The sequence below is a fragment of the Podarcis pityusensis genome, assembly GCF_964106645.2.
Source record: "Podarcis pityusensis genome assembly, chromosome: 9".
Lineage (NCBI taxonomy): Eukaryota > Metazoa > Chordata > Lepidosauria > Squamata > Lacertidae > Podarcis > Podarcis pityusensis.
Window position 1 is genome coordinate 7,740,888 of NC_138034.1, and position 22,195 is coordinate 7,763,082.

General features: G+C 45.0%; 1 protein-coding gene across 3 annotated transcripts in view; it reads right to left on the reverse strand.

Moving 5' to 3' along the window:
- FAM184B (family with sequence similarity 184 member B) overlaps nt 1–22,195 on the reverse strand; it is a 73,313-nt gene that overhangs the window by 9,031 nt on the left and 42,087 nt on the right. For 2 of the 3 annotated variants that reach the window (XM_081019855.1, XM_081019854.1), the window contains exons 6-13: nt 19,359–19,469; nt 18,031–18,132; nt 9,004–9,116; nt 8,754–8,883; nt 7,536–7,748; nt 6,204–6,357; nt 4,357–4,457; nt 2,535–2,719 (exon numbers count right to left, since the gene is read on the reverse strand). In XM_081019855.1, the coding sequence (XP_080875981.1) occupies nt 2,535–2,719; nt 4,357–4,457; nt 6,204–6,357; nt 7,536–7,748; nt 8,754–8,883; nt 9,004–9,116; nt 18,031–18,132; nt 19,359–19,469 (1,109 nt within the window). The remainder of the gene's footprint in view (nt 1–2,534; nt 2,720–4,356; nt 4,458–6,203; nt 6,358–7,535; nt 7,749–8,753; nt 8,884–9,003; nt 9,117–18,030; nt 18,133–19,358; nt 19,470–22,195) is intronic. The other variant, XM_081019856.1, reaches the window with a different exon arrangement.

Below are 22,195 nucleotides of genomic sequence, written 5' to 3' on the forward strand. Positions count from 1 at the left end.
ATGTTCAGGCAGCAGCACATTGTGGGGGGGGGGAAGGCTCTTCATTTGGAGAAGGGGAACTGAGCATTAGCTCAGCAATGCTTCTCTACTGCTGCAGTCACACTGGCTGTGGGTGATCTACACAAAGAAAACTGCCAAGACGGAGCGAATCTTTGAAAACTAGAGTGTTGTGAAGGAAAGTAGAAACACATTTGCTTCCTTCTTCCTGTTCTTCCACATCTCACTTCACATCACGTTTGAATATAGGTTTGGGGTGGCTCATGGGAAGTGATTCATAAAATAAACAATAGGTCTCGTTTCAAATGTATAATAATAATAATAATAATAATAATAATAATAATAATAATAATTTATTACTTATACCCCACCCATCTGGCTGGGTTTCCCCAGCCACCCTGGGCGGCTTCCAACAGGAGATTAAAAATACATTAAAACATCAGTCATTAAAAACTTTCCTAAACAGGGCTGCCTTCAGATGTCTTCTAAATGTCAGATGGTTGTTTATTTCTTTTTTCTTTTTAAAATATTTTTATTAACAATTTCAACATACAAACTATCTAAACATATCATATTCATTATTATTTTTCCCTTACCCCCCCAAACCCTCCCCCCCGATATTTCCCTCAGCTCCTCTCTCTGATTTCTCAGCACATATTATTCTCTGCATGTTATAAAATTATCTATCTATCATGTTATCAACCAATAAATTTGTGTATGTTTATTCAAACCCTGCCAAGGTGTCCAGTTCATTTTGTTGTCTTTTTAGGTAATTTGTAAAAAGTTCCCATTCTTCCTGAAAGTCACAGTTGTCCTTGTCCCGCAGTTTGTATGTCAATTTAGCCAGTTCTGCATAACTCATCAGTTTTTCTTGCCACTGTTCTTTCGCTGGGATTTCCTCATTCTTCCATTGATAGCTGTTTATTTCTTTGACATCTGATGGGAGGGCATTCCACAATATTCTCTCCCTCACACAGGACAAGTCTCTGCACCGGGGCTTGTCAATCTCCCTGGTGTGGGAGAAGTGAATTTTCTTATTGGACAAAATATGGCAAACTGGAGATACCACTAAGTAGGAAGAAGGAGGCACAGGTGCTCACACTTTCTATTCCCTTTCCACCGCTATCACATCTGAATTGCATCAAGAGTGAATATAAACATTGGCCTCTACTGATCCTATCATAATTTCCAGCCGTTTGATACAAAGGGAGATCCAAAATAACCAGTTTGATATACACCAGCAATGAGTGTCCAGGGTGCTAGATGGCTGACTGGGAGCGGCCGCCAGGACCATATAACGCTAAAAGATCTACATTAGCTCCCAGTATGTTTCCAAGCACAATGTGTTGGTGCCAACCTTGAAAGCCCTCAATGGCTTTGGCCCTGTATACCTGAAGGAGCGTCTCCACTCCCATCGTTCAGCCCGGACACAGAGGTCCATCTCCGAGGGTCTTCTGGCGGTTCCCTCCCTGCGAGAAGCGAGGATACAGGGAACCAGGCAGAGGGCCTTCTCGGTAGTGGCACCCGCCCTGTGGAACGACCTCCCATCAGATGTCAAGGAGATGATCAGTAGAATGTTGGGTACCTGGTGGGCGGGGCTTGTGTGTTCTGCTCTGGAATAAGCCCATCCCCTTCTGTGTGTTCAGTTAAGAAGGACCAATTGCCATTTCTTTTCTTGCCTCAGACTTGCCTCACGTTGTTGTATTTCGTTTCTCCTATTATGTTATTTCGTTACAGTCTTCTTTATTATTAAAGCATCGTTTACATGTACGTGTGGAATATCCTAAACTTGGGTGAGTAAGGGGATATTCCCAGTTTGCCAGGAGGACTGATTTTGTTAACTTAGTGGAAAAGTAAGAAATCAAGGTAACAATCTTTTTATAAAAGAATGGAAATGGTTTATGGAATATTTACAAATAAATTGTAAACGGATAAGAACATTGGCAGGATTACTGTAATAACCTGCAGTTTTAGAAGAGTATATATTTGAAGTAGATGAATAAATGAGCAAATTAAGTTAATTTGGATATGCAGAAAATATTAAAAATAAATTTAAGGAACCGCAGAAAAAGGGGGAAGGAAGGCAATGTTTGAAATGTTTAAATGATTGTAATATTATTGAAATGTATAAAATTGAAAATCATAAAAAATTGTTAATCATCCCACCATATCCACAACAGGGCCTTCTCAGTAGTGGCACCTGCCCCGTGGAACACCCTCCCATCGGATGTCAAAGAGATAAACAATTATACAACTTTCCGTAGACATCTGAAGGCAGCCCTGTTTTGGGAAGCATTTAATATTTGCTGTTTTGGGTGGGGTACAAGAAATAAATTACTACTGCTGCTACTACTATTGGTGTGATAGGCCAAAGTCTTACCTCATTCCACACAAAGGACTTTCAGCTAGACCTAAGGCCACATAGTCCTATTCCCACTCTTCTAATGTCCTACCTCAACAATGGCAGTTGGGGACTAGATAGTATTCCTGAAATTCAGGAGGTGGATTGGGCCCTAGGCAAAATATCAGTGGCAAACCTTCTTTGTTGGCTCTCCTTGTCTTGAAGCTGTGCAGACGTTTGTTTCTGTCGTTCCACTTCTACGGTTAGAAGATCCATTGTGTCCTTAAGAAGGACATTCTCATTTTTGAGCCCAGAATTTTCATGCTGACATTTTTCCAGTTCATCTTTAAGAGACTTCATCTGATTCTGGCAATTTTCTTCCTAAGAAAAATAGCAAAAACTGAGGTTTGCACATTATGGATGTGGACGATACCATTCCATTTAGAAAATGCAGAAAAGGATAAAGATCTGTTTCGGGGGTCTTTTGCTGAGTAACAGAAAATAGCTGCGCATGTCTATTCAACATGCAGCTGTATGAAATTCCCCGATGCCAGAGATTGCATCTCTAAATCAGGGGTAGCCATGGTGTCCTCTACATATGTTGTTGGTCTACATCCGCTATCATCCCTGGCCACTGGTCATACTGATGGGAGTTGTAGCTAAGAAACATACAGTGGGCACGACATTGGCTACCCCTGCTTTAAATTATCAGGTATATTCAATGATTCCACAGCAGCGCAGAAAAGGGTGTGGTAATGGACACAGAAGTCCACTTCCTGAGAATTTGAGCTTTCATTTAGCAAAAAAAGCAGACGGTTAGCCCTTATGGAAGTGATGGTCAGGCTTGAAACTGTGGCTGCTGGCAATCGCTGGCAAAATCCTTTTAGAGCTGCTACATGAAATTTCTAGTGCTTAGCGTTCTCTATGGCTTGTTGACTCTCTCACGCAGTGGCAGCACCAGAAAAATATATCTAGGGGAGCACATAAGGGGCAAAGTATACTTCTAGGAGGGACGCGGGTAGCGCTGTGGGTTAAATCACAGAGCCTAGGACTTGCCGATCAGAACACTGGTGGTTTGAATCCCCGCGACGGGGTGAGCTCCCGTTGCTCGGTCCCTGCTCCTGCCAACCTAGCAGTTCGAAAGCACAAAGTGCAAGTAGATAAATAGGTACCGCTCCGACAGGAAGGTAAACGGCGTTTCCGTGCGCTGCTCTGGTTCGCCAGAAGCAGCTTAGTCATGCTGGTCACATGACCCAGAAGCTGTACGCCGGCTCCCTCGGCCAATAAAGCGAGAAGAGCACCAAAACCCCAGAGTTATTCATGACTGGACCTCATGGTCAGGGGTCCCTTTACCTTTTTATACTTTTAGGGGGTGATATGTGTGCCACATGTTAAGATATTTGAGAGAAATATAACAGTATATGTTAATGTCAGGAGCCCAGCAATGGGGGTGAAAGGGAAGGCAGGCATGTTTGGGGGAGATTTGCCCCCTGCTCTCCATGGTGCTGGCTATGCCCGAATACCCAAACACCCCCAAAAAGCACTATGTAAAATAGCAAAAGAGATCCCACAAATTTGTTTCAATTGCATAATGTATACAGGCTATAATATATCTGGATTACCAATGGTTTTTATGGATGGATTTTATGATTTTATTGTCTCAAACTATGCCAATAAAGGCTGAATGAATGAATGAATGAGTATACAGGCTAGAGAATTCTGCTCTTGATGCAGAATCTGGGAGACTGGTGTAAAATTTAACACAAGTGCATGTGGAAACACAAGTGCATGTGGTGTAAAATTTAACACAAGTGCATGTGTCAACAGTGGCAAGCTTATTATAATACACAGTAAATATAAAGTACACTGATGGGCTTTTGAACTGAGAACTCTGTACCAAAAAAACCCCCACAACAACCAGTAGAAGCCATTTAAAATCTTGAACAGGATTTGTTGCAACTGATCAAGAGTAGTTTATTTGTGGCATCTGGTCAATAGTAGAGAAATAAGAAGTTTACCTGCTGCCTCTTCGCAGTCATCATAGCCTTCAGTTCCTCTTGGAGATCTTCCTTTTCTTTATTCTTTATCTGTTGCTCAGACAGCTCCCTTCTCAGAGATTCTAGAAACAAACGCAAACATGTGAAAAAAATGCAGGAAAGCTCTTCTGAAACAGGGAGAAGCTTTGAGGTACTAGTATCCTAGTAAGTGCTAAATGGACACCAAAGGAGCAGAGAACAATGTTATGTACACATGTGCATGTGTACATAGAATCATAGAATTGGAGAGTTGGAAGGAATCCCAAGGGTCATCTAGTCCAACCCCCTGCAGTGCAGCAACACGTGGCGCAGTTTAGTGAACCCAGATGGATATGTGCATCCTAACACACCTCTGTATCGATGCTGGCTGAGTGAAGCTTGTTTCTGCACATAGATCTCTCTGTATCAGGACAATTACCGTATTTTTCACTCCATAAGACACACCTGACCATAAGACGCACCTCGTTTTTAGAGGGGGAAAGCAAGAAAAAATATATCCTGCGCAGAGCATGTAAGTAACTCTTGCTTTTCTTGCTTTAAACCCTTCCGTCCCGCCTCCCGCTTCACTGAGAAGCCAGCAGAGCAAGCTGTGCAGCTCTCGCTGAAGCCAGCAGAGCAAGAGCGATAGCTGCGTAGCGCCTCTTCTGCTGGCTTCCCAGCAAAGCGGGATGAGGGACGGAAGGGAGCCCTTACAAGGGAGCAGTGAGCAGAGCCTGTATGCATCCCAGATGCGAAAGCAGGCAGGAGGCTCTGCTCAGCGCTCCCTTTAAAGAGAAGTGCGGAGTGTGTGTGCAGCTCTTGGGGGTTTTCCGCGAGGTGGGAGAAGGGACTGGCAGGCTGCCCTTCTCTCTCCTCGGGGAAAAGCCCCCAAGAGCCGCACACACGCTCCACGCGGCTCTTTAAAGGGAGCGCTGAGCAGAGCCTCCCGTCTGCATTCGCACACACATTTCCCCTTACTTTTTAGGAGGGAAAAAGTACATCTTATGGAGCGAAAAATACGGTATATTAGGGCTGCACCCATTATTATTATGATGGGGGGGGGGGTAATTCTACTAAACAAAAGCTGCCCTTTGGAGGCTAAGCCTTTTCTCCAAAGTCACTGGGCTTCCTTGAGGCCACTTGTTTGCTGTACAATTGTCGTCCCTCCCTCTCTTGCCAACAGGGAGATAATCCGCCTGCCGTACATCACAATGCAGACCCGCTCCTGAAAACTGGTGGTTGCCACTTGCAAAAGGAGGCAGCGCATTTGCATTCTTGTTCCCGTGGCCCCGAAAGGTGGCTGAAATGGAGAAGAGGGCTTTTCTGCATGGACAGAAGATTTTGTAACAGGAAAAAAAAGGACCCCACCCCCAATTCCGACGATTTATTGACTTGCATAGTTGTAGTTATTATTCACAGACAATTGGCATTTAAAACAACAACAGCAGCTTCATCAGAGAATCGTTCTGGGGCCTATTCTCACAAGCACTTGAACATATTGTGTGAAAAACTTGCCCAAGGTGCTACTTGATCCATAGTAAGCAGCCACTTCCAACAATTTCCACATGGAAACTTTGGCAACTGTTATGTGTTAAGAAGAAGAAGAAGAAGTGGGGAAATGGATGCTTCCTAGCATGGCAGAGAGCCAAACCTTCCATGTGGCAATAGTTGGAAGTGGCAGCTTTCCATGGATCAGGTAACATCATGGGCAGGTTTCATTAGTTAAGTCCATTAATTTCAGTGGGTCTACTCTGAGTAAAACTTAGTTGAATACAACCCAAGGGAAACAATTTAGTGAATAATTGTCAAGTCCCCTAGTCATTACTAAAGTGACTTGTTTAATGTTGTACCTATCAGCAGTGACTGTGGCTTCTGTATCCTCTCAAGTTTGCTCTCCAATTCTTCTCTCGCCTTCTCTTCCAATGCCTGCATTTCCAGGCTGTGCGACTGCTGTTGGATATTGAAGCCGTCGTTATATTTCTGCTTCCAGGACTCCTCTGCTTCCTGCAAACAAGGAAAAATTCAAGCCTTTAAACTCCTGTTGTAAGTGGAAGTGTTGACTGATCATGGATTTTTAGCGGTGGAATGTTTAAATTCGAACTTTGTTGGCTCAATCCTTTTGGTTCTCAAGTTTACCCAAATAACCCAAGTCTATTCCAGTTTACTCTTCTGTAACGGTTGTGGATTTCTGTTTTCAGATTAATGGTCTTACAGCCCTTGATGGGGAGAGAGTCAGATGGATTTGATTTGACACCATTGATTCAATCCCGAGTTGCTGAGAGAGGATTTGCTCCACAGACCTCTCAGCCTTTTAATCGTGGTTAAGATCAGACCCAACCATGTCTGCACTAGCCTTCTCTTGCACTGGTTAGTTAGGAGGAGATTGGTCTGGAGAAACCAGGAAAGATCAATAAGGCAGCAATCCTCCATCCATTTACTTAAGAGCAAGCCCCAGTGATTTCCACAGCATTGAGAGTAGACATGTAAAGGAATATACTGTAAACCATCCAAATCTCTCAGAGCCAAATTCTTTTATGTTTGTCGCTTGCTTTCATGTCCATCTCTATTCAAGAACACAACTGCCATGCCCAGAAGCTGGGGGAACATTTATCTGCTGTGACTTTGGTCCTCAAATGGTTAAGGCTCGGAATAAAGGAAAATCCCGTATTTTTTGCTCTATAATACGCACTTTTTCCCTCCTAAAAAGTAAGGGGAAATGTGTGTGCATCTTATGGAGCGAATGAAGGCTGCGCGGCTATCCCAGAAGCCAGAACAGCGAGAGGGATCTCTGCGCAGCGCTCCCTCTTGCTGTTCTAGCTTCTGGCTTAGCCCCTCTGTCCCTTCCCCCACCTCCTGGAAAAGCCCCCAAGAGCCGCGCTTCCTTTAAAGAGCCGTGTGGAGCGTGTGTGCGGCTCTTGGGGGCTTTTCCCGAGGAGGGAGAAGGACAGCCCATCAGTGACAGGCTGCCCTTCTCCCTCCTGGGGGAAAAGTCCCCAAGAGCCACACACACGCTCCGCGCGGCTCGTGAAAGGGAGCGATGAGCAGAGCCTGGGATGCAGACAGGCTCTGCTCAGCGCTCCCTTTAAAGAATATTTTTTTCCCTTGCATTTCCCTTCTAAAAACTAGGTGCCTCTTATGGAGCAAAAAATACGGTAAATCAGCACTGCCAGTACAAATCTAACCTCAAGCTCTTGATTTTTGCTTTTCTCCAGGAGATTTATGGCTCTTTGGTGAGACACCTCCAGCTGCACTTTAGCATCTTGGCTTTGCTTAATGGTGTCCTGAAGATCTTGCAGAAGCTTTTCTCTCTCCTTGCTGGACAGTAGCGCCTGTTCTTCGAGGGCTTCCCTGAAAGCATTTGCTTGCTGTTCTAAAGCTTCCTTCAGCTGTGCAACCTTCAAATATTAGAATCCAACAAGACACTGTCATTAACCACAGCAGTTACCTCCCATCACAAGCCCGTTCAGAGAACAACTTTTTCAAAAGAAAATATCCTTTATTATTCTTTGAAAATGTATTCTCAGATAAGCTAGGCTTACTTGCTTCTACCAGCCTTAAAAGGTAAAGGGACCCCTGACCATTAGGTCCAGTCGCGGATGACTCTGGGGTTGCGGCGCTCATCTCGCTCTATTGGTCAAGGGAGCCGGCGTACAGCTTCCGGGTCATGTGGCCAGCATGACTAAGCCGCTTCTGGCAAACCAGATCAGCGCATGGAAATGCCGTTTACCTTCCCGCCGGAGTGGTACCTATTTATCTACTTGCACTTTGACGTGCTTTCGAACTGCTACATTGGCAGGAGCTGGGAACGAGCAACGGGAGCTCACCCCGTCACAGGGATTTGAACCGCCGACCTTCTGATCAGCAAGCCCTAGGCTCTGTGGTTTAGACCACAGCGCCACCCGCATTACATGACACATCCCCTTTTCCATCTGTGTTCAACTCTCCACATAGCAATGAAGCCAAGTTAACCTGAAAGTTTCTCTCCATGAGCAAAAGAGATCACTGCTTGGAGCATCCTCTCATAGCCAAAATGGAGAGGTGCCTGCCACGTTCTTATGCTCCATGGATCCTGCCTATTCTACAAGGAGCTTGGGGCAATGTATTAGATCTTATTCCATTTTTGTCCTTGCAAAAGCTCTAGATGTAAGTTCAGCTGAAAGCTGATGAGTATCATTTGCAGCTGATCTCAGATCTGACAAGGGTCTTTCTTTAACTTGTAGAGGCAGACTTCTATGTGCGACACAATTATAGCACGGCTGAAGGCACAGGGCTTTCGGTCCCATGGCTGAGGTTTACTGTCATTTCTATATGCACTGGGCTGAGTTTTACATATGTAGCTGGCCTGCTGTTCAAAGGAATGCATTTGTCATGAAATAGCAATACAGAATTCGCCACTGTACTTGAGCTTGCAATTCTGTCTTTTGGTAGTACCATTCCTCTTGCAAAGCTTGTATTTCTTTGGCCTTCTCCTTCTGGAAACCGGCAACGGTATGCCTGACTTCTCTTTTTGGTGCACCTCCAGAGTCCAACCTTGAAGAAAGAGTATTTGTTGCATTACGAAAAGAATACCAGTATCTTCCGACACAATAATTACCAGACTTGAAGTTTACAGTCTTTAGGGTGGATTAGGACTCCCACCCCACTAAATACCTTGACTTATCTTCATTTTGGGCACCAGAAGGAGCTGCTGGCTGTTCTCTGCCTTTTGCTCTCTCTTTATGTTGTTTGGCGATGTTTTTCTGTTTTACAAATGCGTCCTGGGACTAAACAATAAATGCCAAGATAAAGCTTCAGTTAGGATGTTATCGTACATACTAAGCCTTCTCTCCCAAGTTTTTCAAATGCAGTATAATAAATCATGTCCCCCCCCCCATTACTACACACCCTCCCCGCATTACCATTTTCCCTCTCAGAATGTATGTGGGGAGGGGGAATATTCTCAAAGAACTAGGTTGACATTTCAAAGGCAGTGTGGCCAGTTAATAATAATAATAATAATAATAATAATAATAATAATAATAATAATATTTTATTTATATCCCGCCCTCCCCAGCCAAAGCCGGGCTCAGAGCAGCTAACAACAATAAAAGTAGCACAGCATTCTAAAATCAATTCATTTTAAAATCAATTCAAAATCAAATTAATGGCAACCATTGGGCTAGAGTTCTGTGAGGAGTACTGAAGGAGGGAGTCAGACTGTGCCTTGGCCAAAGGCCTGGTGGAACAGCTCCGTCTTGCAGGCCCTGCGGAAAGATGTCAAGTCCCGCAGGGCCCTAGTCTCTTGTGACAGAACGTTCCACCAGATTGGGGCCACGGCCGAAAAAGCCCTGGCTCTGGTTGAGGCCAGCCTAACCTCCCTGTGGCCCGGGATCTCCAAGATGTTTTCGTTTGAAGACCGTAAGGTCCTCCATGGGACACACCAGGAGAGGCAGTCCCGTAGGTACGAGGGTCCTAGGCCGTATATGGAAATGGAAGTGCCACTTTTCCCCAGCCTACTGCTGTTGCTGACTGTCAATCCCTTTCCACCCACTTGCCTCAACTTTGTGACATGCGGAAGCTTTTTGCCACATCCCTTTGATCAGTTTTAGGGGTGGTGGGGAAGAAATCAGTGCAGCCTTTTGAGCATAAATACCTCAGGGTTCTGCCGTATGAGTCTCCATGGCTCAGTTCTCCAAAACTTTCTTTGGTCTGCATTCCCCTCTCCCTGACACCCCACAGACCAGAATAAAAATGACCGCAACCATCTGACTTGTCAGACACACATGGGTTGACAGAATCAAATGCGGTTTCCTTAATTTAGTCAGGCACATAGCCAAATATTTAGCTTAAAATTACACTGGAATCATGAACACAAACTAAACACGTAAGTCATCTGAGCCAACATTATCCATCCAATTTCAACCGTCTCGTTGAAAACAATTTTCATTTTTGTTGGGCTGGAGAGACTCATGGATACTTTCACTCAGCGCTATTTTTCTAGAAAAAGAGGTGCCAGAACTCACCACAAATGCTTCCCTTGTTCTCTTACAATGGCAGTGATGCCCACCTGAGAAGTGCCAGAACTGAGTTCCAGCTTTGAAAAGCCCTGCTTTTACTATGGTATCCATGTCCAGGATACCAAATCACTTATCACAGGAAACAGAATGGGAAGCCCCAGAGACGTGCTTCTTAAGGCTTCGGCGAATGTCCCGTCAAGTTAATCTGTAAGCTCAGGGAAGCTATCCAACCCAACTGAGCAAATTTCAGGCAGCCATCTGTTGACATACCCTTTTCAGACCATGGACCCATCTTTATCCAGTACAGACATCACAGGACCACACTCAATTTTGATGCCCTTAAGTAAGTTGATGTCAGGATCAGGGCAGAGGAGGAGGAGTGGTGAAGACTGCCTCCCCATCCTGACCCTTTGGGCGGGGGCAGGGAGAGGGAGAGGAAGACAGTATAGTGTTATGTACTGAGTTGAATAGGATCCAAAACGAAGCAGTCTGATTGGTCCTAGAACAATAGGATCCAGAATGCAGCAGTCTGATTGGTCCACAGGAGCCACCCAGTCCAGCTCCAGGTGGAAGTGAATCCGCAACCTGACTGGCCTACAGGAGAATCCAGGAATTAGTCAATCACATGGGGCCCATTGTGTAAATAATGTATATAAAGAAGGCATTCTAGGGGAACTTCCATTCCTCCTCACCACTATGAGCTGAATAAAGAGCATGAAATCCACTCTCAACTCTGAGTACAGTGGTACCTCGGGTTGCATACGCTTCAGGTTACATACGCTTCAGGTTACAGACTCGCTAACCCAGAAATAGTACCTCGGGTTAAGAACTTTGCTTCAGGATGAGAACAGAAATCACGCGGCGGCAGCGGGAGGCCCCATTAGCTAAAGCGGTGCTTCAGGTTAAGAACAGTTTCAGGTTAAGAACAGACCTCCGGAACGAATTAAGTACTTAACCCGAGGTACCACTGTATATTTCATATAGATTTACAACAGTGGTTTGCGGGAGGTTACAGCTCAGAGGCAGATAAGGGGGAAAGTTGGGAAATAATGGGAGAGTAGGAGCAGGCAGAGCCAGAACTGCAGCTGGCTGACACGTTGTCACTAGAAAGCACCCCAGACCCACCATCTCCCAGAACCCGGCGAGCCTTAAAAGTAAAGAGTTTGATGACAAAGGGCACTTAGTGGCACCCACAGAGGATATGACGATGACAAATGAGGAAGTGTGAGAGAAGGAGGGGTTGGAGATTCACTCAGGACAATGCCATTATCCAAGAGGCTGGGTTCTATGGCCTCTCCCTGTAAATTTGAAATAAAAAAGGACCATGAGAAACTTTTCCTTGTCTTTAGACTTCCCTGGGCAACCAGCCGGGACCCGCTGACAGCACCATGACATTCTATATTGGTATGCTATTACCATAAAACTTTTATTCACTTGTTCATAAATATTAGAATTGCAACAGCAGTGAGATTGTTGCCAGACATCCATAGCAAGCATATTACTATTGGTCTTGGCTAAATTTCCCAGACTAAGCAAGGTTATCCAAGCCACTGTGATTTATTTATTTATTTATTTATTTGAAAACCTATAACCTGCTGTTTCATAAAATACAAGAAGGAGGCTTACAGCAATAAAACCAGTCTGTAAATATCCATAAAATATAATTTAATACACCAATAAAACATGCTCATTTGGACATCTCCAGTAGTCTGAGGGTACTCCTGGATCTATCACTGTTGACTGAGGCTCAGGTGGGCTTGAAGTGCCTCCGACCAACTTTCAGTTGCTAAGACAGTGATGGCCATTCTTGGGCTGTGAGAGCTTGCCTACTGCGGTCCTGAAATTAGTAATCTCAAAACTGGATTTCTGCAATGTGGATCTTCTCTTGGGCTTAATCTGGCAGCTGCAGCCAAATGCAGCAACCAGGATCTTGACCAGGGCACCCCACCAACACCAGAGAACACCTCAGCTGTGGGAGCTGCATTGGCTGACAATATGCTACCATGGACAGTTCAAGTTTCTGGGTTCAGCATTTAAAGCCCTAATCAACTTGGGATCAACTAAAGGTAAAGGGACCCCTGACCATTAGGTCCAGTTATGGCAGACTCTGGGGTTGCGGTGCTCATCTCGCTTTATTGACCGAGGGAGCCGGCGTACAGCTTCCGGGTCATGTGGCCAGCATGACTAAGCCGCTTCTGGCGAACTAGAGCAGCACACAGAAACACCGTTTACCTTCCCGCCGGAGCGGTACCTATTTATCTACTTGCACTTTGACGTGCTTTCGAACTGCTAGGTTGGCAGGAGCAGGGACCGAGCAACGGGAGCTCACCCCGTCGCAGGGATTCGAACTGCCGACCTTCTGATCGGCAAGTCCTAGGCTCTGTGGTTTAACCCACAGTGCCATCCCTGCCCGGCATTTTCTTCTTCTTTCCCTGTTTGGAGCCACTGTGCAAAAGGCGATATAGAAATAAGCTGCATGTATAAATAAAGCAATGAAACAAATCAAGAAAAGGAAAGATGGTATTTCCTTTTCACCGGCAGTCCCAATTCTGATCAAGAGAAAAACAAACAAATCCAGAGAGGCAGGGTGCTTATTTCCTTTCAAAATTAGCCTAGAAAGCTGCTGATAGTTGTTACCCTCCTCTGTTTGTGTAGGTGTGAAGCACATAAATGTTAAAGCACCCCCTGGGTGCCTCTCCTCCTCCTGAGCTCTGATAATGAAGTGAGCGGAAGTTGCACAGAATAACTTTAAAGCAAAATGTTAGGGATTAACAGTTCACATTTCCCTCGTTTAAAGGGGGAAAAGCTTTCATCTCAGATCCTGCAAATAAAACATTTATGGAGAATACTAAGCATCTGAATTCCAGTTGTGCTTTTGTAGGTTAAGAAGGTACCAGGGGAGGAATCAATGATTGAAAATACTCTGAATGCCAACAGAAAGATCAAATTAGCTGGGTACAAATTAATTGAGCAAGCTCAGCTAAGCCTGGAGGCAGGCAGTGTTAGAGAAATAGCTGCTTGTGGTGCGTTTACTCATTTCACTTTTGTCTCTGGTAAACTGGCTTTGCAGGTTTTTATATGGTTTCAAAAACTTGCAAAGCGCGTTTGACCAGAGGTCTCTGCTTAAAAAGCAGAGACATCACCTTGCCAACAAAGGTCCGTATAGTTAAAGCTCTGGTTTTCCCAGTAGTGATGTATGGAAGTGAGAGCTAGACCATAAAGAAGGCTGATCGCTGAAGAATGGATGCTTTTGAATTATGGTGCTGGAAGAGACTCTTGAGAGTCCCATGGACTGCAAGAAGATCAAACCTATCCATTCTTAAGCCCCGAGTGCTCACTGGAAGGACAGATCCTGAAGCTGAGGCTCCAAGACTTTGGCCACCTCATGAGAAGAGAAGACTCCCTGGAAAAGACCCTGATGCTGGGAAAGATGGAGGGCACAAGGAGAAGGGGAAGACAGAGGATGAGATGGTTGGACAGTGTTCTCGAAGCTACTAGCATGAGTTTGACCAAATTGTGGGAGGCAGTGGAAGACAGGAGTGCCTGGCGTGCTCTGGTCCATGGGGTCACGAAGAGTCGGACACGACTAAACGACTAAACAACAACAATAGAGGGCCAACACAAATGTGTGTGTCTGTGTCTGTGTCTCTGTGTGTCTGAGCTGGGCAGGAAATATCTGTCTGGTGGACCACTGTCTACCTGTGCCTCTTCCACGGAAAAGGGAAACCACTTTGTCAAGCGCCCACTCTTACATTGAACTGCATGTGAAAATTATGAGTGACAGTTCATTGTGACAACACAATGTTAGCTGGAAACTTGGATCTGTGCGAACAGGCAGTGGGAGCTGCTGTTCCTTAACAGCCATTTTTGCTCATTAATTGGCACCTCGTTTGCCAGTTAGCTTTCAGCTTTGCTGACTTTGTTATGCCATTAAAGAGGCACAAGACATTTTGCTACGTGAGGTGGAACAGCAAATGCCCCTCGCACAAGTCATAGAGCACAATACCCAAGGCCAACAATGTTATCCTGGCATCTGCAGCCTAGTATTTCTGAAGCACCTCTCTCTCCTCTTGGCCATAAAAATACAATACTAAATTAAGTAACTGATGACTTTTTGCTCTTTCATGATGCACAAGATCAGCTGCCAGAGGAGGCATGTGAAGAATGGCTTCTGTTGATGACCTTAGGGTGTTCCATTAGGTCCCAAGTGTGTAGGGTTTTTATAGGTCAGAACCAGCACCCAGAACTGGATTTGGAAATAATCTGGAAGTCAGTGCAGATGAGAAAGTCCCTTTCTTGTTCCTCTGCCTTGCAATAGTTAAAAGTGAATTATCCTGAAATGTTGCTGTGCCTGATGTTGTTGTGAGCTACTTTAAGCATGGTTTGCCAAAGAAAAGAGGCATTACAACTTAGCTGGAACTGGAAACTCTTATTCCACCTTTTCTCCTCCCTGCAGTGAGTTTCCCCAACACTTATTAGAATAATGGACCTTCTTTAGGAAAGTTGTATTGTATAAAGCAAGTATCTGGCAAAATATCAGCAAGAGTGACTGGGTATTTAAAAAATGACCTGAATTATAACAACTTTAGCTGTAACATTTTTGTCTATTCCACATAGGCTGAATTTGGTGTTGGGCCAAAACGTGCCTTACGCAGGCAAGGAAGTTATTTTTAGTTTACAGTTGTGCCCAAGTTAGAACTGCATTGCTGAGAGCATGCCGCTTCAACTGGGAAGAAGAAACTAAAGCCTGTTTCATTTCACTGCTCTCAGCTGGGAGTCACACTGTCAGCAAAATGCACACTGTCCTATATGCTCTGTAGAGGCCCTTCCAGTTGTGACATTTGAAAGAATGGCAAATTCTTCATTGCTTATGCTGCTCTCTCTCATCATAACTTGAATGGTACCCTGCTTTTGGGCTGTGGTGCCAAGAAGCTATGGCTTCCCATAGAAATGACACTAACAATGCAAACAATGCTGGACAGCATCTTAAAAAGCAGAGACATCACCTTGCCAACAAAGGTCCGTATAGTTAAAGCTATGGTTTTCCCAGTAGTGATGTATGGAAGTGAGAGCTGGACCATAAAGAAGGCTGATCGCCGAAGAATGGATGCTTTTGAATTATGGTGCTGGAGGAGACTCTTGAGAGTCCCATGGACTGCAAGAAGATCAAACCTATCCATTCTGAAGGAAATCAGCCCTGAGTGCTCACTGGAAGGACAGATCCTGAAGCTGAGGCTCCAGTACTTTGGCCACCTCATGAGAAGAGAAGACTCCCTGGAAAAGACCCTGATGCTGGGAAAGATGGAGGGCACAAGGAGAAGGGGACGACAGAGGACGAGATGGTTGGACAGGGTTCTCGAAGCTACCAGCATGAGTTTGACCAAACTGCGGGAGGCAGTGGAAGACAGGAGTGCCTGGCGTGCTCTGGTCCATGGGGTCACGAAGAGTCGGACATGACTAAACGATTAAACAACAACAAATGCAAACTGTGCTTTTCCAAAGGCAAATATTTCAATCTAATGGCTCTAACAGGATGTGATGAAAGGCAACAATCTGATCAGCCACGTCTGTAGGCACTGCTAGGTCTTCCAGAGACAACTTCTTTCTCCTCAAGGAGCTTCCACACAACAGTTTACTGTTGATTCGTGGCTGCTCACACACACAAGAGTCACCCAGTGTCTGCATGACATTGTCCTCATCAAAATGCTATTCCATATTATTTTCTCACTTCTTCAATGGTTACGGTTTCTGCAGAAATCCAGAAGGTAAAAACAATGATGGAAATGGCACATTTGGATTAAACGGGAGAGGGGAGAGAATATGAGATGGCATTTTGATAAAGATGTCATCAGCTAGAATAGATGCTGCACAAAACTTTCATGCATGAGAAGTCCACAATAAATGCCATGTGGAAGAACCTAAAGTTGCCAGGATACAACCTGAAGATCAGCTCTACCACTTTGAACTAAATCACTTTATCACTTTAAAACCTGGAGCCACAGATGTTAGAATTCCTGCTCCATGATTGCAGTCATAGGATTGTTGTCTTTCACATGATGGTGTATGTTTTGACTCCACAGAGTGGGAAGTGACGGAAACAGGATGTTTGTGTTACTGTGTTCCATGAAGTGGGACTATTGTCCTTTGTTCTTTTTCCTCTTTGCTGTCTGATGCTAGAGAGAGAGGGAGCCATGTTGCAGTGCTCCGTGTGTGTTTATATGTACATAAAGTAAATTAGCCAAAATGCTGAGTTGCTGAGGTCTGTTATGCAAGTTGCGCAAACTCTGCGGATCTCTAAGAGCGCGGGTGTTGGTTGGCATCGGTCGCTGTGGTGTTTGGGCTGAAGAAATCTTTTGAAGCTCCCGAACGATCGACCAGGAGGGAGAGAACATGCCAGTCATTATCAGCTCCATCTGGTACGCAGGCTGAGACCCTACCTGCCCGCAGACTGTCTCACCAGACTGGTGCATGCTCTAGTTATCTCTCGCTTGGACTACTGCAACGCGCTCTATGTGGGGCTACCTTTGAAGGTGACCCAGAAACTACAACTAATCCAGAATGCGGCAGCTAGACTGGTGACTGGGAGCGGCCGCCGAGACCATATAACACTGGTCTTGAAAGACCTACACTGGCTCCCAGTACGTTTCCGAGCACAATTCAAAGTGTTGGTGCTGACCTTTACAGCCCTAAACGGCCTCGGTCCAGATACCTGAAGGAGCGTCTCCACCCCCATCGTCCAGCCCAGACACTGAGGTCCAGCGCCGAGGGTGGGCCTTCTGGTAGTTCCCTCACTACGAGAAGCCAAGTTACAGGGAACCAGACAGAGGGCCTTCTTGGTAGTGGCACCTGCCCTATGGAATGCCCTCCCACCAGATGTCAAAGAGAAAAACAACTTCCTGACTTTTAGAAGACATCTGAAGGCAGCCCTGTTTATGGAAGTTTTTAATGGCTGATTTTTTATTGTATTTTTAATATTTTGTTGGAAGCCGCCCAGAGTGGCTGGGGAAACCTAGCCAGATGGGCGGGGTATAAATAATACAATTATTATTATTATATGTGTCTCTGCCAGGGTCCTACTCAAGTGTAGGCTGAACTCCTGACAATAGGTGCAGAACCTTATTTAGCAGTTTGTTATTGATAAAGTAAGACTCCCAAGTTCCAACCTGGCAATGAAATGGTGCTGATAAATACGATTCAACCAGACTGAAACTACCTATCTTTGCTTTCTGAATAGCAAAGCAGTGTTATTTCACACACACAACAAGAGAAGTCATTAATCACAGCTTCTCCCTCCCTTGCAAAAGGAAACAGAAGCTGACATTTAATTACCCCAAGAGGGTACTCAGGTGACAATAATTCCCTTGTTGGAATCAACAGGAATGCGGGGGGGAAACAGGTTGTACTTGCAAACAATAAACTTGTAACTGAAGTTGCCATAGACTTTATAAAATTAATGTGTGAGTGACGATTATGCGAGAATCTTTGCCATAGTGAGAGCACTGCAGGCTAGTGTATTGCCAAATTCGTGCTGTGTGGAACCTCAATTTTGATTCCTATTAATTACAGAAAGCAATACTGTGGAAATGCTAACAGGCTCTAGTATGGAAGCAATTTAGGTTACAATATGAAGTCAGAAAAAGCTGGCTTAGCCCTTTAATGACCAACAACGTCCACCCCTTACCTCCTGTTGCCGCTCATGAGTTTTTCTGGCATGAGATTTAAGAAATTCTGCATATTTGGGGATGTCTCGGTTTTGCCTGATGAAATTCTCTAGCCTTAAAACCTAAATTAGCAAGATAAAAAAAAGGACATAACATGGGGAACATACACTGATGCAACATCTGCTTATCTGATATAATCCTAATTGTTCCAGATGAGGCCGAGTTCACCTCTCATTATGAGCAGGGCAAGCCTGCAGAGGATGCTTTTTATAGTGGAATCCTAACCATATCTACTCAGAAGTAATGCCTACTGATTTTAATGGGGCTTAAAAAGTAAAGGTAAAGGGGCCCCTGACCATGAGGTCCAGTCGTGGCCGACTCTTGGGTTGCAGCGCTCATGTCGCTTTATTGGCTGAGGGAGCCGGCATACAGCTTCTGGGTCATGTGGCCAGCATAACTAAGCCACTTCTGGCGAACCAGAGCAGTGCACGGAAACGCCATTTACCTTCCCGCCAGAGCAGTACCTATTTATCTACTTGCACTTTGACGTGCTTTCGAACTGCTAGGGGACTGCAACGGGAGCTCACCCCGTCGTGGGGATTCGAACTGCCGACCTTCTGATCCGCAAGTCCTAGGCTCTGTGGTTTAACCCACAGCGCCACCCGCGTCCCTTTTAATGGGGCTTACTGCCAGCTAAATAGGACTACAGCCTGAAATAATGAACATATACATTAGGTGTGGAGCCAAAATTTGGGCTGGTAAAAGCATACCTTCCTGTCCCCTTGTTGCCCAGTCAATAAACCATGGGAGACTCTCCCCTTATCTCTCCTCCCCATCTTCTCCCTGATGCACGCTCTGTTTGTGTCAAGGCTTGGCTGCCACAAGCAAAAAACAATATAAAATTTGACTTTTGCATGGAATGCACGTATGATTGGCTGAGAATTGGTGACAAATGCCTGGATTGTTCTCCAACCTTCATGGGAGATAAACGGTCAGAGTTTTGTACCTCTGATCATTTTAATAGCAAGAAATAAAACCTCCCAGCCATAAAGTTTTAAAATATACTGGGCAGATGATGCCTTGGAGAGAGCCAACCATTATTCTCTGGATCATATACTGCACAGAGTTGCTGGTACTATTACAGAACAAACTCATTCTATCAATGAGGACCCTATTTAAATGATGATCAGCATAGTCATTCTTTTCAGGCTATAGTTTCAGGCTATAGTCTTGTGAAGTCCTTCTTGAAGAATAAGTTGAAGCTTATGAATCCCATCAAGAGGTTTTCAGGTAGGAAGAAAAACTAAAATGGCTTGCATGATCACAGGTGGATTTATGCTTTACACACCTCCAGAGAACAGTCTTCCAGCTTTCCATTTATTGCTTCTTTTTCCTTTTGTAGCTGTCTTATATCATTCTCATATTTCTTTTTTAATTCCTCTATCTGTATCTGAGCCTCCTAAAATTGAAAAATAAAGCAATTGTCATATTTGAACACTATACAGCAAAACAATGCGTAGAGGCACAGGGAGAAATATTTAACATGTAAAACACACACTCAAAACAGATACACCGAACCCAAAGGAACGAATAACACTTTCCTCATTTCTCAAATCTGGCATGTGGGAGAACATTAAAAGTATCTGAAATATCCCCATCTTCGCAAGAACACTCACTCTTCTCAAAAGTGTGCGTGCATTAAGGGACTTTGGTGGGGTGGCTATATTTTTAGATTTTTTGTGTGTGGCTGCCACCTACCACTCAAATAATGCCGCTGGGAATGATGCTATATCATGACTTCCCAATGCTAAGAAATAAAGGTAAAGGTACCCCTGCCCGTACGGGCCAGTCGTGTCCGACTCTAGGGTTGTGCGCCCATCTCACTTAAGAGGCCGGGGGTCAGCACTGTCCGGAGACACTTCCGGGTCACGTGGCCAGCGTGACGAAGCTGCTCTGGCGAGCCGACACCAGCGCAGCACACGGAAACGCTGTTTACCTTCCCGCTATAATGCGGTACCTATTTATCTACTTGCACTTAGGGGTGCTTTCGAACTGCTAGGTGGGCAGGAGCTGGGACCGAAAGACGGGAGCTCACCCCGCCGCGGGGATTCGAACCGCCGACCATGCGATCGGCAAGCCCTAGGCACTGAGGTTTTACCCACAGCACCACCCGCGTCCCTATGCTAAGAAATAACCTTGAATAAATTAAATAAAATCAGCTGCTGCTGCAGTAAAAACTGACTGGTTTGGGAGAAGGCTAGACCAGGTAGTTTAGGAGCAGCTGCATTCTTGGGAACAAATTTCTCAACCTAATGATATTAGTACACTCCCACTTTCACATTCTACAGCATTTCATAGTGTTGCATTTAATAAGACTGCAATCCCTCTTATTAGGGAGCAAACCCCACTGAACTTGCTGGGACTTACATCTGAGTAAACATGCATAAGATCTAGATTTCTCTAGACAAGCCATCAAAAAAAGAAGAAAATGAGAAATGCACCAGAACCATTTTCTCTGAATCATTGAGCTCCCCCCACCCCGAGTAAAACCATTCATACATAGATGAGTGTAATTAGGCTTGCTGAGTTGCAACTTCAAATAGAAGTCTGTACTTTTAACAGGGTAGACTAGTATGTTCTGTAGAAGTGCCCATGCCATAGCATTTGATCTGTAGAAAAAGAAAACTCAAGGTTCAAGTCTGGCTAAAAGCCAGGCCACCTTATGGTTTGGAAGTCAATTCCTTTATTCTTCTGTCTGTGAGAGTTCTTCGCACTTTCCCAGTGTGACACAAAAACTGCACTTCTCACTTGCCCAGTATACCTGAAGGAGCGTCTCCAGCCCCATCGTTCAGCCTGGACACTGAGGTCCAGCTCCGAGGGCCTTCTGGCGGTTACCTCCCCGAGAGAAGTAAAGTTACAGGGCCTTCTCGGTGGTGGTGCCTGCCCTGTGGAATGCCCTCTCACCAGGCGTCAAGGAAATAAACAACTATCTGACTTTTAGAAGACATCTGAAGGCAGCCCTGTTTAGGGAAGTTTTTAATGTTTGATGGTTTATTGTGTTTTTAATATTCTGTTGAGAGCCGCCCAGAGTAGCTGGGGGAACTATTATTATTATTATTATTCATCATCATCATCATCATCCAGTCATTCAAGAGTTGATGGGAAGTTCTCCTGCATAAGGTTCCACTGAACTGAGCTGAGCAGAGCTGAGCATGAGATGTGTGAAAGTGCTAGATAGGCAAGCACACCTGCCCCCTTCCTTCCCATGTGATGATTGATGCTTGTCCTACCACTCCGATTTTCTGGGCATACTGCTAAGATGTGTATAATACCCAAAGCCAACAAGTATCATAAAGGTAAAGGTAAAGGGACCCCTGACCATTAGGTCCAGTCATGACTGACTCTGGAGTTGCAGCGCTCATCTCGCTTTATTGGCCGAGGGAGCCGGCGTACAGCTTCCGGGTCATGTGGCCAGCATGACTAAGCTGCTTCTGGCGAACCAGAGCAGCGCACGGAAACACTGTTTGCCTTCTCGCCAGAGCAGCACCTATTTATCTACTTGCACTTTGATGTGCTTTCGAACTGCTAGGTTGGCAGGAGCAGGGACTGAGCAACGGGAGTTCACCCCGTCGTGGGGATTCGAACCACCGACCTTCTGATCAGCAAGTCCTAGGCTCTGTGGTTTAACCCACAGCGCCACCCACATCCCAAACAAGTTTCATGCTACTACAGAAATCAGTTATTTAAACTTCTGAGCCCTGAGCTGAATGCCTAGCTCACAGAGTCCACTGGGAAGCTGCAAAACCTGAGAGCTCATTTACAGTGGAAAGAGCTGAATGTTCATCTTGTAAGAATTGCCTTAGGATATCCCTATTAAGCATACTGGTGAACTTACTCTTCCTACTTGAACCAACTTGCTGACGGAATACAATATTTCAGCCCGATCTTGAAAGACTATGAATTGGGGAGGGAAGCGGGGAGTGCCGATGACAAGGGCTTCGTCCCTAGTGGAGACCGATAAATTTCAAAGCAGAGGAGCTTAAGATGATTCAGAGCAACCAAGCAAGGCTCTAAGACGTACTGAGTAGAAGCAATAAAAAGGAGAGCCATAACACCCGCAAAGGGAATAAGTGATGAGGAAATTTAGATTTAATCTGAGGATAGCTGCAGTAAGCAACATTTCAA